The following is a 14,759-nucleotide window of genomic DNA, read 5'->3' as shown; positions in this document are numbered from 1 at the left end:
GTTCCTCTTTTCCCCCACGATCGTCGACGTCCAGCTGTGCCGTGACACATTTAGCCCCAGATGCCCAGCAAACCCAAAACGAGTCGAGTCAGAAGACTCCACAGGTTGCTGTTCGGCTCGACTTCTCCAACGTGCGTTCGTCTCCAAAGTCAGCCTGCCAGAAGCCCCCTTGGGGGTCTTGGATTCTTTCTATCGAAAGTCAATGAAGGAACCAGCCGAGAATGCAGGTAAACAAGGCCGAACCCCTCCTCCCAGAACCCACTTGGGGAGAGAGAAACCAGCGTTGCCACAGTCCTTGCATGGGCTGCGTATGCCCGTCGCTCAACTAGTTCGCAACCCCAACAAAGTCCAACCAAATCCCGTATGATGTATCCCAAGCGCAGACCACCATAGCCCGCTTCGTGGATGGCAGCAAGACAAGGACGCACATTCTCTTGACTACTGCCCTCTTCCCCGCATCCGATGCTTCAACCCCACTGGGTTCGACCCTCCCCCAGCGTCAGTCCCTGGTCGTCCGCTCTCGCGACGAGTTCGCCGCCATCCGTGCGGCCATGTGGTTTCTGTCCTCTCCGCCCCCCGAGTTCGAATTCGTTACCCTTTCCATGCAAGTACATAGTGCAGACAGATACAAGAGCGGAATCTCGCGCGTACCATTCCGCTGAGGCGAGGTTGGACCCCCTTATCCCCCGTCTTCCCCTCCCCTCTTCCAAGCTGCGGTGCTTGGGTTGCACTGCGTGAAAAGTCGAGGATATATATAACACGAATCCTCGGTTGTCTGCTTTTTAATTCCGACTTTCCTTGTGTTTTCTCTAGTTCGTGTCACTTATCGATCTCTCCTTAATCATACATACACACATACTTACATAGAGCATAAGGACCGGGATCCACCGCAAACCATGGGTATATACCACAAGCTGGCGGATGGCATCGACGAGGTGGACGTAATCATCGCGGGAGGTATGTACCAGCTACCAAGCACTCCAACCTTCAAAACCCCTTTCCCACCATCTCCAAAGATACTGACGATTTCCAATCCCAGGCGGCACCGCAGCATGCGTCGTCGCCGGGCGTCTCGCGGCCTCGGACCCGGACCTCTCGATCCTCGTCATCGAGGGCGGCACCAACAACCGCGACGTGCCCAACGTCGTTCACCCGGCCTTCTTCCTCGAGCACCTCGCCCCCGAGAGCAAGACGGCCATTTTCTACCAGGGGAACAAGTCCGACAAGCTCGCCGGCCGCAGTCCCATCGTCCCGGCCGGGGGAATCCTCGGCGGCGGTTCCTCGATTAACTTTATGCTGTGAGCTTCCCCCTCTCCCGAGAGTCTAGCTCCTCGCAAACTCTCTTTCTCCTCCAGTTCACGGCTTCCCCAACCTGGTACCCGAAACTTCCTTCATCTGACTTGGCCTCTATGTTGCCCCCTCCCCTCCAAACATCCGTACAAGCCGTTCATGCTCTATCCCGTTTCAAACCCTTACCCAGATCTTCCTCGCCTCATCTCCCGACCCCCCAAAAAACAGCCCAAAGCTTACGAGTCATTGCCTCTCAAAGCTACACCCGCGCCCAAAAGTCCGACTTCGACTCCTGGCGCACGCCGGGTTGGTCCGCCGCCGACCTGCGGCCGTACCTCAACCGCTTTGAGACGTACCACGGCAACGGCGACGCCGCCCACCACGGCTCCTCCGGCCCCGTCCACATCTCGTCCGGCGGCTTCCGCGTCACCGCCGCCGAGGACGACATCCTCGCCGCCGCGAGACAGACGGGCTACCCCGAGATCCGCGACCTGCAGAACCTCGAGGCCAACAACGGCTACGAGCGCTGGATGCGCTACGTCTCGCCCGACGGCCGCCGCCAGGACGCCGCGCACACCTTCCTGCACCCGCTGCTCGAGGACGGCCGGCACCCCAACCTCCACGTGCTCGTCGAGTCCAAGGTCATCCGCGTGCTGTTCGACGACCGTAAGCGCGCCGTCGGAGTCGAGTACACCCCCAACCCGGACTACCAGGCCGTCCTGAACACGACCAAGCAGCCCGTCCGCCGCGTGCGCGCCAGGAAAATGGTCGTCGTCTCGTGCGGCGCCTGCGGCACCCCGGGCGTCCTCGAGCGGTCCGGCCTCGGCGACAAGAGAGTCCTCGACAAGGCCGGCGTGCCCGTCGTCGCGGACCTGCCCGGCGTCGGACACAGCTACCAGGACCACAACCTCGTGCTCATACCCTACAAGACGGCCCTCAAGCCGAACGAGACGCTCGACGACATCTTCAGCGGCCGCATCAGCCGCGAGGACGCCATAGCCGGCAAGCACGAGATGCTCGGCTGGAACGGCGTAGACATCGTCAGCAAGATCCGCCCGTCGGACGAGGAAGTCAAGGCTCTGGGTCCCGAGTTTCAGAAGGCGTGGGATAGGGACTTCAAGAACGACCCCAACAGGCCCGTCATGCTCAGCGGGTTTCTACACGCGTGAGAATATTCTTCTCTTATTTTCACAGACCCTCCCCCCTTCAGATGATGATGATGGGGAGTAGAAGAACATTAAAGGACAAAAAGAACTGACATTCAGCCCCAGATACCTCGGAGACCACGCCGCTATCCCCCAGGGCCAGTACACCACCGTCGCCAACTACACAGCCTACCCTTACTCCCGCGGTAGCATCCACATCACCGGCCCCTCGCTCGCGGACCCTCTCGACTTCGAGACGGGCTTCTTCAGCGACCCGCACGACCTCGACCTCAAGAAGCAGGTCTGGGCCTACAAGCACTCGCGCGAGGTCGCCCGCCGCACCGCCCTCTACCGCGGCGAGGTCGCCGGCGGCCACCCGTCCTTCCCCGCGGGTTCCAAGGCCGCGCTTGTCGACGATGTCGCGCCCGACGCGCACAAGAGCGTGACAGCGCCGCTCGAGTACTCCAGGGAGGACGACGAGGCCATCGAGCAATTCCTGCGCGAGAACATCAACACGACGTGGCACTCCCTCGGGACCGCCAAGATGGCGCCGCGCGCCGACCTGGGCGTCGTCGACTCGTCGCTCAGCGTCTACGGCGTCGAGGGGCTCAAGGTCGTCGATCTGAGCATCGTGCCGGAGAACGTGGGCGCCAACACCAACAACACGGCCTTCGTGGTGGGCGAGAAGGCGGCGGATATCATTGCCAAGGATTTGGGCATCAACATTCCCCCGAAGCTGTAGATATGTCAGATGGGGTTTCTAGTATTATTTTAGTATCCTCGTTCGGGATAGAGCCGGCGTCTGAGGACATAGTATGCATCATGGGAGTAGGTAGCCCTCTTGGAGTCACGACATTTAACGACGAGACGCACCTCTATTTTACAGCAAGACTCGCATTGGAGATAGAACAAGGCTGTTTTGTGACGAGATCATATTAATCAGTAACTATACATAAGACGTACTTTAGAGACGACCATGATGTTCAGTTTCTAGGGACCTCATTGCTGGTTGTCTCGCAATTTTCGCCCATCTTCAGCGTATCATGGCCCTGACGCCGTCTTGTCCCCACATCCCCCGGACGGGGACGGAGCCGAGGGCCGGTTTTCCGGTCCGTATGCCGGGCGACAAGATTGGAAATCAGACGCGGGACAACTGAGAGAGCAGAAACCACTCATGTTGTGGACTTTACAGATGTTCAGCATGAAACACACGCGGGGCAGGGCAAAAAAACTTGATTAAATTCCGAGCCCTTTCTCGGGAGTTCCGTCGTTATTATTTTGCGTTGACTACCTCCTGAAGTAGACCTGATATCGGTATTGGCATCGGAGTTCGTGACAAGACAAGCTGTTTCCCATCCCATGGGGGGCTTTAGGCAGACTCATGGTGTGTCTCGCTGAGACCTTTCTTCTCGGCGTGAATGGCGCTATCCTCCAGGTCCTCCGTCAGGCCAACATCCCGTCTCGCCTGCGCCAGCAGAATGCTGTCCTCGGCGCCCGTGTTGCTGCCAAACACGCGGTCCATCTCCTCGAGGGTTGCGCCCTTGGTCTCGGGAAGGCAAAAGTGAACCCACACGATGCTGGCGGCGAGGAACACGGCGAAGAAGATGTAGGTACCCCACTCCCAGTTCTTGAGCATCGAGGGCACGTAGAAGGCGACGGCGAAGTTGTTAAGCTGGCAGCTACGTCAGAATACTGCTTTCTCTAAAGACGGCCATCTCACAGATACGTACCCAGTTGCTGGATGCGCCGATAGAAGCACCCTTGGCACGGATGGAAAGGGGGAAAATCTCCGAGATCAACGTCCAAGAAACCGGACCCCATGCTGATGTCTGTCAGTAATCAGGAGCCAGTACAGGATTCAAGATCGCGCTTACAAGCACCGAATGCCCCAATGTAGATCCAGATGAACGCAACCGCGACCCAGCCCTCAACAGGATGGCCCGGCCAGTCGTGGCTAAACTTGGCCACAATAATTCCAGGAATGACCATGGAAACCAGCATAACCAGAGAACCCACAATCAGAATGGGCTTGCGGCCAACCTTGTCGATGAACGCCATGGCGGGCAAAGTGCTGATGAAGAAAACGACTCCAGTGACGCCGGTAGCGAGAAGAGCAGTCGTTCCGCCGGTGAGACCGAGGCTCTGGAACACGTTACTCGCATAGTATATAATAGCATCGATGCCGCTCCATTGTTGCCAGAACATTACCAACCAACTAGGGTTAGGGTTAGGGTTAGTATAGGTATATAACCCTTTCAATTATATAGTGTTTGGAGAAGTATTGGTGGAGTGGCGATGTTGCGATGTGGTGGTGTAGTGGTGTTGTGATGTGGTGATGTTGAGGTGAAAGAAAGTCGAGACTTACGCGGTTGCAACTCGCTTAAAATGGGCCCATTCGCGGACAATGCGCCAATACTGTGCCACTTCGCGCATCCAGACACTGGTCTTCTCCTTCTCGGCCAGCTGGGGGAACGCCTTTTGGAACGCGCGCTGCTCGAAGAGGGCCTCGGCCTTGATCTCCTTGAACTCGACCTGGACGAGGTCGCTGTCCTCAGGAAGCTTGCGGAGGTAGGCGATCGTCTTGACGGCCTCCTCGTCACGGCCTTGCTTCACAAGCCAGCGGGGCGAGAAGGGCAACCACCAGATACCGAGCGCAAGGAGGACGGCCGGCACACCCTGGATGTATGACGGAAGCCTCCATGCGAGCTCCGACTGGCCCTCGCCGATGCCGCCGATGTAGTTGCTGCCGTAGCCGATCCAGAAGCTCAACATGATACCCAGGATGGTGGCGAACTGGTAAAACGAGACAATGAAGCCGCGCATCTCGGGCGCGGCGAGTTCGGCGTTGTATAGAGGGCTGCGAGCGTATAAGTGTCAGCATCCTGCGGCCCGAGTCGGGAATGATCCAATGCGTCCGAGATGGACACGAGCTTGTAAAAAAACCTACCCAACACCGCTGAAGGTGCCGACACCGAGTCCGGTGAAGAAACGGCCGGCGTATAGAAGCTCCGGCTTGTGGTAGCTCGCTCCTGTGTACAGGTAGCTTCCAAGGATGACCCAGAGGCAAGCCGAGAACATGGTGTACTTGCGGGAGTAAACCTCACCAAAGACACCAGCGGTAACGGAGCCAAGGATACCCCCGAGCTGTAGGATGGACGTCAACCAGCCGGTTGCGCTGGACGATCCGACGACGGATGGAAAGTTGTCGATGAAGCGTGTCATGACGAGCGACTGGCCCAAGACTCCTTGCTGGTAACCTGACGTTGGACAACTTAGCCACTGTCGCAGAGATGCATGGCACAACGCAGGACGAGCTAGCTATGTGTACTCACCATACTCGAAACCACCAAACCTGCAATCGGACGTGTCAGTTGGCAATCGAAGAACGAGGGGACTGATTGGGTCCAACTTACGAAGCGAAGAGAGCAATGACAACAATTTTAGGGTTGTTCGCGAGTGTCTTCCATCGGTTCTGGTACGCCAGCTTCGTACGCGCCTCGGCGGCGGTCTCCGCTGCAATAGCCATGGTGGTGGAGGAGAGAGTCGGTCCGCTTGGCAACGGGAGGTATGAGCTCGCTCCTTGGCGACGAAACAATATACTTCTCCAGAAGTGAAGGCCGAAAATGCAGGACCATCACCTCCTTTGCTGGCCCCGGGGCGTCGTCTGTACTTATTGATCACCAGGTTGACGCTAAGGACTGCCAACTTGGGATGGCCGGCCAAGAGACGTCCTTCATGTGGTGGGGTCGTTTGTTTTGCCTGACATGGGGACAGGATGTGTCAAGCTTTGATGCGACTCGGGCTTGAGTCTTTGACTTCTTGACGTCGGAAGAGATGGGACCCATGTCCCTGGTTCGTGGACTATTCAAGGTGCACACTTCTGCTAGCTCAGGCGGGGTTCGTCCAAGGGTTTGAGCCAGTCCGTCATCGTTTTCGTCGGCTCCGTAACTGTTCTGTTCCCTCGACATCGCATCGCAGAGGCTGCATCGTTGTTGTGCCGCGAACCTGTCCTTGGGACCGTCAGATCATAAACAGACCGCACCTACCGGCGGTTGCTGTGACCAGATTCGGCTGCTGGTGTTAGGCGGTTTGGCATAAGACCGTTTCCTCAAGCGTGTAGGCCGGGGGGTTGAATCCTTTGCGATTCACCCTGTGAAAGCCAAAGTACGTCTGCGGCAGGCTAAGACATCGACCATCTTCAACCAACACCCTCCAGAGAGTTGGGCTCCGACACAGGGCGAGACTGCGTTGTAGCAGCGGTGTTCTCCGTATTTCCCCTTCTACCCTACCTATAGGGCGTACATACCCGTTGCCACCATACCCGTGCCGCGCTGTGTGCGGACAGGGTGGAAGTTGGGTCATGGGACGATTGGTCCACCCCCGCGGCGGGCAGGATGAAATTTTCATGGAGCCGGTCTACTAGGAGCGGTACCCCCATTTCATTTCATTCGGGGAGCGTCTCGTAAAGTCGTGTAACGTCGGAAAAGCACCCGGAGCTAGAGCTGGAAGCGGAAGTTGGCCGAGCTGTGGATCAATGCAGAAGTCCTAACCACTCCACCGACGGCGCACCAGTCTATGGCAGACGAACCCGTCCGTGACGAATCGATCTCCCCGCTGGTGTGCCCATGGGGGAGAGGTTTGGACCATGGGGTTGTTGGCGTCTTTGGGAGTCTGGGGATCCCGCTGGGCTAGGCTTGACAAAAGAAACTTGTGAGGGGAAACACCCCCATCCACCGACAATGGCACCGAAGAGAGGCCGTCAGCGACTGTCTGCTCGCCCGTGGATGATCAGCAAACAGCTCCTCTGCGCGTGTATGGCGTTTCTCGAGCTCGATCGAGTTGAAGCGGGTCGTAATCTCGCGTCAACCTGGCCGCCACGTTGTTTTGATGGTATTCCGGATGAGCAAACACCCAAAGTACTAGGATTTTCGTGGACCGCCACAGACTGAAAAAGCTCCGATGAAAAAGTTAAACTGAGCCGCCTTTCGTCGACCTAAAGAGTGACTGGACCCCCTTGATTGCGCTTGTCACTTGGGGTCGAGCGAATCGACGACGGCGCTATTACCCAATCTTCGCCCACCAATCGATTCTTCCAGACTCTGGCCGACGAATATTGAGCCTGAACACCTGGAAACGAGGAGTCATGCCACCCCCGGAATCCATGTTGGTGCTTGACTAATAGTCCCACACTCGACGGGTGTTCGACCTCGTTCTTACAGAGTAGGTATCCGCCAGTCCCTGCAAGTGAAAAAAGAAGAAAGTAAGAAAAAGATTTTTTTTTTTGCGCGTGAACTCTGGTGCCAGGACACCATTGGCAGGGTGAATTCACGTCGGCAGGGACCGCCCGATGGTTGTTGAAACATCTGCAAGTGTCAAATCTCGCAGGCTGTGTTGGTTGCTTGACGCCAAATGTGTGATGATGCACCAACGCGGAGTTCTCTCCGTTCTACTGGCGGCTGGTCACCCGCTAAGAAGACGCACCCCGTCCCACCGTGAGAATTCGGCTGTTCTCGTGATGCATTCGATTTTGGTCCTTGAGCCTCGGGGACCCAAGGGCTCTGTTACCACTTGGTGCCATCGAAACTGGATCTCGTTCGGCATTCAATCCTGGAGTCGTCTCGTGAGCAGGGGTGATTATGGGACTGCCGCCCACCTGCGGGCAATATCGGAAAGGCGAACGACGATGGGTCCACGGCATCGATTTCCGAGTCTTGGTGACATCCAACCGACAATTAGTCTAGCCGACAGTCTCGACTAAAAGGGAAACGCCGAGGGTTAGAACCGGCGTCGAGAGGCATGTCTGATGTCCTCTTTCAGGCTGCAAAGTAGGCCTGATCTGGAAAAATCAAGTTCTTATGCGAGAAATGAAGCCCCCCCTTACACTGTTTTTGTCTCGTCTTAGGCGGTAGATGAGGGTAGCGGTAGGTTGAAGTATCTTGTGAAAAAATCGAAGTCCTCATTGGGATCAAGCACGGCTTGTCGAGATCAAATTGCATCTGCTGGTGGCTTTTAGAGTTCATGCCATCCACTTCCGATCTTGCAGGGTAGGTCGGTGGTTGTTCTCGAACAATTGCTCAGTTTGTCGTTGCCTAGTCCAGGACTCAAATCTCGGTCGCGTGGACAAGATCCGTATTTTCTCACAAGTTGGAACTTGTCGGTGCCCGCGTCATGATTGGCGGTACAATGATAATCGAGATGCCAGAATCATAGGCAAAGACGACAAACCGGTGGGATGCCAGACAAAGCATTGGCGTAATCAAGCTGCCGAAGCTGCTTCTCGGCTTGCTTTGGACTGTCCTCCAGCTTGTTATTTTGTGGCCGTGGAGCAGAGGTAAGTGTGAATCGTCATTGGCGTCAAAGAAAGTCAACTCTGGACCCTGCCTGCGCCGACGGTGGCATGGAAGTGGACCTCCATGATCCAGATCGACACGCATGCCAACGTTATACAGGGTGTCTTTGACAGATCGGGAAGATCATGAAGAATCCTTATAGAGGTAGACGAACCAATCGGCATATACTCTGTTAGTGGCCCGAAGCGTTCCGCATGCAAGAGAGATGCACTTATTTGGGCGCTCCCTCTGGGAGGAGGATCGGCTGTGGTAGCGCGAGTGCTGCTTTGGGGCGCTGCATGCATAAGACATATTCCACGTGTCGGTCATGAGACTCCCCTGCAAATAGCCTCCCAAGCGGAATAAATATCCGGATGAGCCGGGTAGATCGTGGAGTCCCGTAGGCCACAGTCTGAGAGAAGACGACCACCCGAAGGCTGATGTGATGTTGGCTTCCAACAGGGACAGCATTGCGCCAAGTGTATCTCATGAAATCGTTCCGAGAAACCGCACTTCTAACAACACGTCGCCAGCGGGCTCCTGTCAAGGGCGGCTTGTCAAATCGCCAGAAGTTCCGTAGATGTTGGCGAGCTTGTTATGTTCGGTTTGATCAGTTTGTAGAACCGTGGGAAGAAAGAAATGCGTTCATACCAGTGTTTTTAGGTCTGTAGCTGCGCAAAGCCTCGTGGAAGACTCATTCGCACGCTACCAGGATCGTGTCATGAAACTCAAACGGCCCGTAATATCGTCCTTCGGCAGGTTACACGAGCCCAGTGTCGGCACGTGTTTGTGGGAGCGTTTTGAGTCGGATTCGAGTGTTGAGACTGTCATAATTGCCACGTACCGCAACATGATGGATCGGCAACGAGATGCGGCAGATGACAAAGGTTGGTGCAGATGGAACGTAGAGGAAGAAAGGAAGGTGACGGAGGTGAGGCCGAATGAGATAAAGCCCAAGGTGAGGAAGGTGAGGAAGGTGAAGGTGAAGGTGAATGTCAAGGTAAGGGAAGGAAGGTGATTGATTGGCCAATGCCAGATTGCCCATCACTTCTTTCCTGTACATGCATATCTCTATCCGAAACATGTCGCTTACGTCATTCGGCCTGACATGCCTCTATCGAGGATATGCCCCGCGCCTTGGAGCGCCCCTGCCCCACCATGGTAGCGGGGTTGTCTGTGGCAGCTGGTTATGGTTTGTGGCAGAAACGCTGAACGTGGTCCCCTGGAGCCACCTGAAGGCCCCCTTAGAAGCTGTCGTGTTTGGCCCGAAACTGCTGTCTGAGACACCACTGACCACTTGCGAAAAAAGAAAAAAATCACTTCTGCTGCTGCTGGTGTTGTCTTATCTCTCGATACCTCTCTTCTTCGTCTTCTTCCTCCTCGTCTTCGTCCTCTCTTCTGCTCATCGACCCGATCCTAACCAGTGGCTTCCACACCGACATATTCAAGATGCCTGGTACTGAAAGACTGAAGTCCCTCAACAAACGCCGCAAGCTGCAAGGAAGCTAACCAGCGACGGGCAGCTCCTTACTCTACCGGCGACAAGACCTCCTTTGGCTGGGTCACCGCCCGCGAGCGCTGGCCTGTCATCATTGTTCGTCTCCTAACCTTCTTTCTCCCTGATGTACTCGCGGAACTCTCCACTGACTGCCATGATTCAGACCCAGGCCATCGACGACCTCTACCGATCCGTCACGCAGACCAAAGACGCCGAGAAGGAAGCCGAGGGCAAGGCGATCATTGAGCAGATTGCCCGCCTCAAATACGAGGTCCAACACGACCGGCCGTTAACGTACGAACCCCCCACCGCCCTTGCCGAGTCCTTTTCAGCAGCAATCTTGCTGACCTTGCCAGGCCGATCGACGACGACGGATATCCCGATGTCAGCATCTACAATGAGGAGCTGAAGAAGCTCGGCTCGCCCACATGGCTCAACGTGCCCTGGCTGTACTGCGAGTGCTACCTGTTCAGGTGAGTTCTTGCCGGTGCCAAATCCACTCTAACATTGATTGCTCAGCGCAATGCTGACGGGGCCGAGACAGACGAATCAGCACGCACTTTGCCAAGTCCACACACTGGAAGAACTACGACGTCTTTGCGCGCCAGAAGATCAGCACATTCCGCTCTTCCCGCCCCGCCGTGCTCGAGCTGGCCTCCAAGTACAAGGAGCTGGTTGAGCAGCTCCAAAAGAACAAGGGCGGCGCCACTCAGGACGACGAGGCCGAGAAGCTCCTCTTCACCGAGATGTGCGAGATCTGCCTGTGGGGCAACGCGACGGACTTGTCGCTGCTGACGAGCTTGACGTACGAGGATATCCAGAAGCTGCAGGGATCCGAGGCCCGCAAGGCTTCCGAGAAGAACATCGTCGCCAACGACCTGCCCGCCGTCTACGACCTGCTGAAGAAGGCCAAGGCCGAAGGCAAGAAGGAGCGCCGCATCGACATCGTCCTCGACAACGCCGGCTTCGAGCTCTACGTCGACCTGATCCTCGCCGGATACCTCTTGTCGGCCGGCCTGGCGACAAACGTCGTCCTGCACCCCAAGTCGATCCCGTGGTTCGTTTCCGACGTGCTGCCCGGCGACTTTGCGCAGCTGCTCAGCGCCATCGCGAACCCCAAGCCCTTTTACGAGACGCCCTCGGAAGACGAGGAGCTCCAGAACAAGACGCCGGAGCCCCTCTCGGACTCGGACGCCGGCAACCTGTCGTTTCTGTTCCAGGAATGGAGCCAGTTCCACGCCGAGGGGCAGCTCATCCTCCGACCCAACCGGTTCTGGACGCACCCCGGACCCTTTTGGCAGCTGCCCGAGGAGGCCAAGGACCTCTACGAGGACCTCAAGGCCAGCGAGGTCGTCATCTTCAAGGGCGATCTCAACTACCGCAAGCTGACGGGTGATGTACGTAGAAAAGCTGTCGCTCCTCCAGCATGTTTGTTGCAAGGTATACTGACAGGCGAGTGTAGGCGAAATGGGACGCCGCGACGCCATTCACCGAAGCCCTCCAGAACCTCGGCCCCGGGTCCGGCCTCAACATCTTGGCCCTCCGCACCTGCAAGGCCGACGTGGTCGTCGGTCTCCAGCCCGGCGAAGACGAGAGGCTGCTCGCCACCGAGGGCGGCGGTGGTGACTCTGGCTCGCGTAAGTGGGCGTGGAGCGGCAAGTGGGCTGTCGTGTCCTTCTCAGGCGGCAAATGATGTGGATTTTGTCATTTCCCCGTGGTTGTTTCTTGTTTCTTCTTTCTATTCTACAGTTTTTATAGAGCCCCAAGCAGATAGACCGACGTTGGGAGAACCTTTGATACAGGATTACGAGGCTGGTTGTTTTTGTCCATATCAGTCTAATGCTGGTGTCCTTCAATCTCCACAAGCCAGTCGCCACTAAAATATGCTCTTTGCCAAAGTACAAGGCTGGTTAGTTGCTGTCCATACCAGTCTGATGGTGCCTGTCTTTGACTCTTTTACGCCAATTGTAACAGCAATATGCCCCAATTCTTTAGCCACTATACTCCCCCCAATGTTGATTCTCTCTCTTTGTCTTGATTTGGTGTCTTCAAACCCAATCTCCAACGAACAGGTTGAAAACTGGGACTCTAGGTAGGGACTGAGGATCATGGTGCTTCTTCTGGGGTACAGACTTGCCCTTCTGGGTCCATTTGATGTTCTTTATGGCGTTGTAGTGCTTCTTCTTCTTCTTGGGGGGTTGTGATTTCACTTGGCCTTGTTAACTTGCTTGTCTTCCACCTCCATCCCTTCTTGTCTTGGAAATAATTAGCTGACTTACGACAACTGCAGCGACGGCAGACGGCATGCCCGCAAATGCATCGCGGGCTGCGCTGAGTGGGCTGCTTGCACTTGTGGCAGGCCCAGCCCCGTCTCCAGTTTCTGTAGAGGCAGTAGCCCAATGGGCTGTCCCAGTCGCAGTAGTCCAGGACGTCGACCTTTTTCTTTTTCGGCTTCTTGCAGAGCCTGCCTCCTCTCTTCCTGGACTCAGCGCAGTGACCGTTTTCAGTTGTGGTGTGAGCACAGATGTGCCTTGCCACTCTGGTGACGCACATGGTTGATTGGTGGATGGGTTGAGGTCGAGGGTGGCTGGCTTCAGTGGAACATGATCTTCTAGGCTTGAAGCAAAGGAGAACGAATTGGATTCGAAGAGGAAGATGAAATAGCCCTTGAGTCGGTTGGTTTTAAGGATTGGTGAGCTGGAAAGGTTGCAAGTGGATTTAAAATTTGTGTCTTGTGTTGTGAAAAGGGGCGATTGAGTCGATGAACCTGAAAGATGGTGCTCTAATGTTTGTGCTGGCAGTGTGTGAGTGATTAGGAAAAGCTGGATATGATAAAGAGGGAAATAGTTATTAAGGTAGCTACTTTGATACAGTAGAAAGGAACACACCTTGCTGCTCCTGCCTTCATTCCAGATCTCATCCTCACCCTTCACCTTGCTTCACCTTCGCCTTCACCTTGGCTCACCTTGGCCCACCCTGCTCACTGTCCCTCCCCTTTCTTTACCTCCCTCACACCAAGCTTTGGGCAAACAAACAGCAAAAGGGCAAACGACCTGGACATAAAGTATAACTCTACTGCTCTCTCAATCAAAAAAACCTACAGCATTAGAACAAGGGTTTATCCAGAAACAAGTTACAAAAGAAAATACTCCACAAAAGAAACACGTTTGTATACAACCACCAGGCTCTCTTTACTCTCTTCTTACAAGTATTATCTTCTTCTTCCTCCTTCTTCTCCTCCTCTTCCTCCGTCGTGTCACTGACCCGTCCTACATCGCCTTCAGACGCAGAGCCCAGCGCAGTCGGCGCCGCCCTTCAGGGGGTGACAGTCGTCCCTCGGGTCGTCCACGCAGAACTTCCCCTCGGGGCACTTGATGGCCGCGATGCCGCCGCACATGATGGGCACGACGCAGATACCCAGTTGGTCGCACGCCAGCCCGCATCCCGGGACGAAGGGATCATTGATGCACTCGAAGCTCGCCGGGCACGGCTTCGGCGTCGCCCGGAGCCCGCCGCAGGCCTCGTACGAGTTGGTCTTGGCCGGTCGCAGCGAGATTGTGCGCGTGACGGCGGGGCGCGACGTGATTGTCGAGGGGTCCGCCGACGATGCGGACGACGCAGAGGACGCCAACGACGCTGGAGTCACTGAGGATTCCGAGGACGCTGGAGATGCCGGGGAAGCTGAAGACAAAGGGGACGAAGAGGCCGGCTGCGTGATGGAGATGAGCGTCGTCGGGGCCGTGCTTGGGATCGAGAGAAAGGACGTGACGGCAGTTTCTGCAGAGGTCGCGGCGGCGAGGGTCGACACGCCGAGAACGGCGAGAATACTAGAGACGAGCATTGCGAACTGCTGATTCCTGACTCTGACGGATCCTGGTTCCTTGACTATGAATTCTAGGTGACCAAAGCTGGGGGAAGATGGCAGAAAGAAGTTGGAGGAGAGGGTACGAAACCGTAGGCCGGCGCGCTGTTGATAAACGGGATGGTCTTGGCCGTTGTGTGGCATGCAGTGTGATGGGCCTCATCTATCCTCCATTCCAGCCCATGGTAAGGCCGCGTACGACCTGCCACCTTATCCAAGGGGACACAAAAAACATAGGGGGGCAATGTCATTCTCTCGTACACTGCGTCAATCGTTGTTTCTTGTCTCACTTTGTCGGAGGGCGGACATGTCACTTCTATTCCTGGAAACCATTTCTATCCGAGAGGGAAGAGAAGGACGCCGTTTGGGTGCCACGATTGCCCGTCGTAGCTCACTCGAGCGGATGAATCGCCTTCCATCCGGATTGGATCTCCCCATCTCGGGGGGAGGGGATCTGACCGGCTTTTCACGGAAGATCGCACTCCTTGCGGGGGGGTTGGCGACTCAGCTGGTGATGCTTCCGGAGAGCCATCGTCGCTTACGAGGAGATCTGCGGAGCACACCCTTGATGAGGGAAAGACAACAGTCGAGGGCCGTTGCGAAACTTTACCGATCTGCAAACGCTGTTCTGAGGT

The 14,759-nt window shown here is 56.0% G+C and overlaps 6 protein-coding genes across 6 annotated transcripts; 2 read left to right on the top strand and 4 right to left on the bottom strand.

Annotated features, from left to right (window-relative positions):
• The first annotated feature begins 496 nt into the window (after positions 1-496).
• CDEST_15086 (Putative glucose-methanol-choline oxidoreductase, FAD/NAD(P)-binding domain superfamily) lies at positions 497-3,399 on the top strand. Its single transcript, XM_062931242.1, has 4 exons — positions 497-957; positions 1,040-1,298; positions 1,550-2,455; positions 2,562-3,399. The coding sequence occupies exons 1-4, from the start codon at positions 897-899 to the stop codon at positions 3,175-3,177; spliced, it is 1,842 nt and encodes a 613-aa protein (XP_062787293.1). The 5' UTR covers positions 497-896; the 3' UTR covers positions 3,178-3,399.
• A 9-nt stretch (positions 3,400-3,408) lies between these two features.
• CDEST_15085 (Putative major facilitator, sugar transporter, major facilitator superfamily) lies at positions 3,409-7,061 on the bottom strand. The gene is made up of 7 exons (XM_062931241.1): positions 5,849-7,061; positions 5,768-5,787; positions 5,383-5,692; positions 4,801-5,292; positions 4,310-4,650; positions 4,166-4,257; positions 3,409-4,107 (listed from the first exon to the last, which is right to left on the bottom strand). The coding sequence occupies exons 1-7, from the start codon at positions 5,959-5,961 to the stop codon at positions 3,805-3,807; spliced, it is 1,671 nt and encodes a 556-aa protein (XP_062787292.1). The 5' UTR covers positions 5,962-7,061; the 3' UTR covers positions 3,409-3,804.
• Positions 7,062-8,248: 1,187 nt separating this feature from the next.
• Positions 8,249-8,456, bottom strand: CDEST_15084 (uncharacterized protein; the record flags this gene model as incomplete). Its single annotated transcript, XM_062931240.1, has 1 exon — positions 8,249-8,456. The coding sequence occupies exon 1, from the start codon at positions 8,453-8,455 to the stop codon at positions 8,249-8,251; it is 207 nt and encodes a 68-aa protein (XP_062787291.1). The 5' UTR covers position 8,456.
• A 1,536-nt stretch (positions 8,457-9,992) lies between these two features.
• Positions 9,993-12,234, top strand: CDEST_15083 (Putative damage-control phosphatase ARMT1-like, metal-binding domain-containing protein). Its single transcript, XM_062931239.1, has 6 exons — positions 9,993-10,220; positions 10,288-10,358; positions 10,426-10,556; positions 10,619-10,735; positions 10,807-11,659; positions 11,725-12,234. The coding sequence occupies exons 1-6, from the start codon at positions 10,214-10,216 to the stop codon at positions 11,953-11,955; spliced, it is 1,410 nt and encodes a 469-aa protein (XP_062787290.1). The 5' UTR covers positions 9,993-10,213; the 3' UTR covers positions 11,956-12,234.
• Positions 12,235-12,310: 76 nt separating this feature from the next.
• On the bottom strand, positions 12,311-12,815 carry CDEST_15082 (uncharacterized protein; the record flags this gene model as incomplete). The annotated part of the gene is made up of 2 exons (XM_062931238.1): positions 12,311-12,471; positions 12,542-12,815. 2 exons carry the CDS (start codon positions 12,813-12,815, stop codon positions 12,311-12,313), a joined length of 435 nt encoding a protein of 144 aa, XP_062787289.1.
• A 727-nt stretch (positions 12,816-13,542) lies between these two features.
• CDEST_15081 (uncharacterized protein) lies at positions 13,543-14,103 on the bottom strand (the record flags this gene model as incomplete). The annotated part of the gene is made up of 1 exon (XM_062931237.1): positions 13,543-14,103. The coding sequence occupies one exon, from the start codon at positions 14,101-14,103 to the stop codon at positions 13,543-13,545; it is 561 nt and encodes a 186-aa protein (XP_062787288.1).
• Between the last annotated feature and the right edge of the window lie 656 nt (positions 14,104-14,759).

The sequence above is a fragment of the Colletotrichum destructivum genome, chromosome 10 (assembly GCF_034447905.1).
Source record: "Colletotrichum destructivum chromosome 10, complete sequence".
NCBI classification, from domain to species: Eukaryota; Fungi; Ascomycota; class Sordariomycetes; order Glomerellales; family Glomerellaceae; genus Colletotrichum; species Colletotrichum destructivum.
The sequence above is the reverse complement of the archived record's forward strand: the minus strand, read 5'-3'. Positions and strand labels throughout refer to the sequence as shown.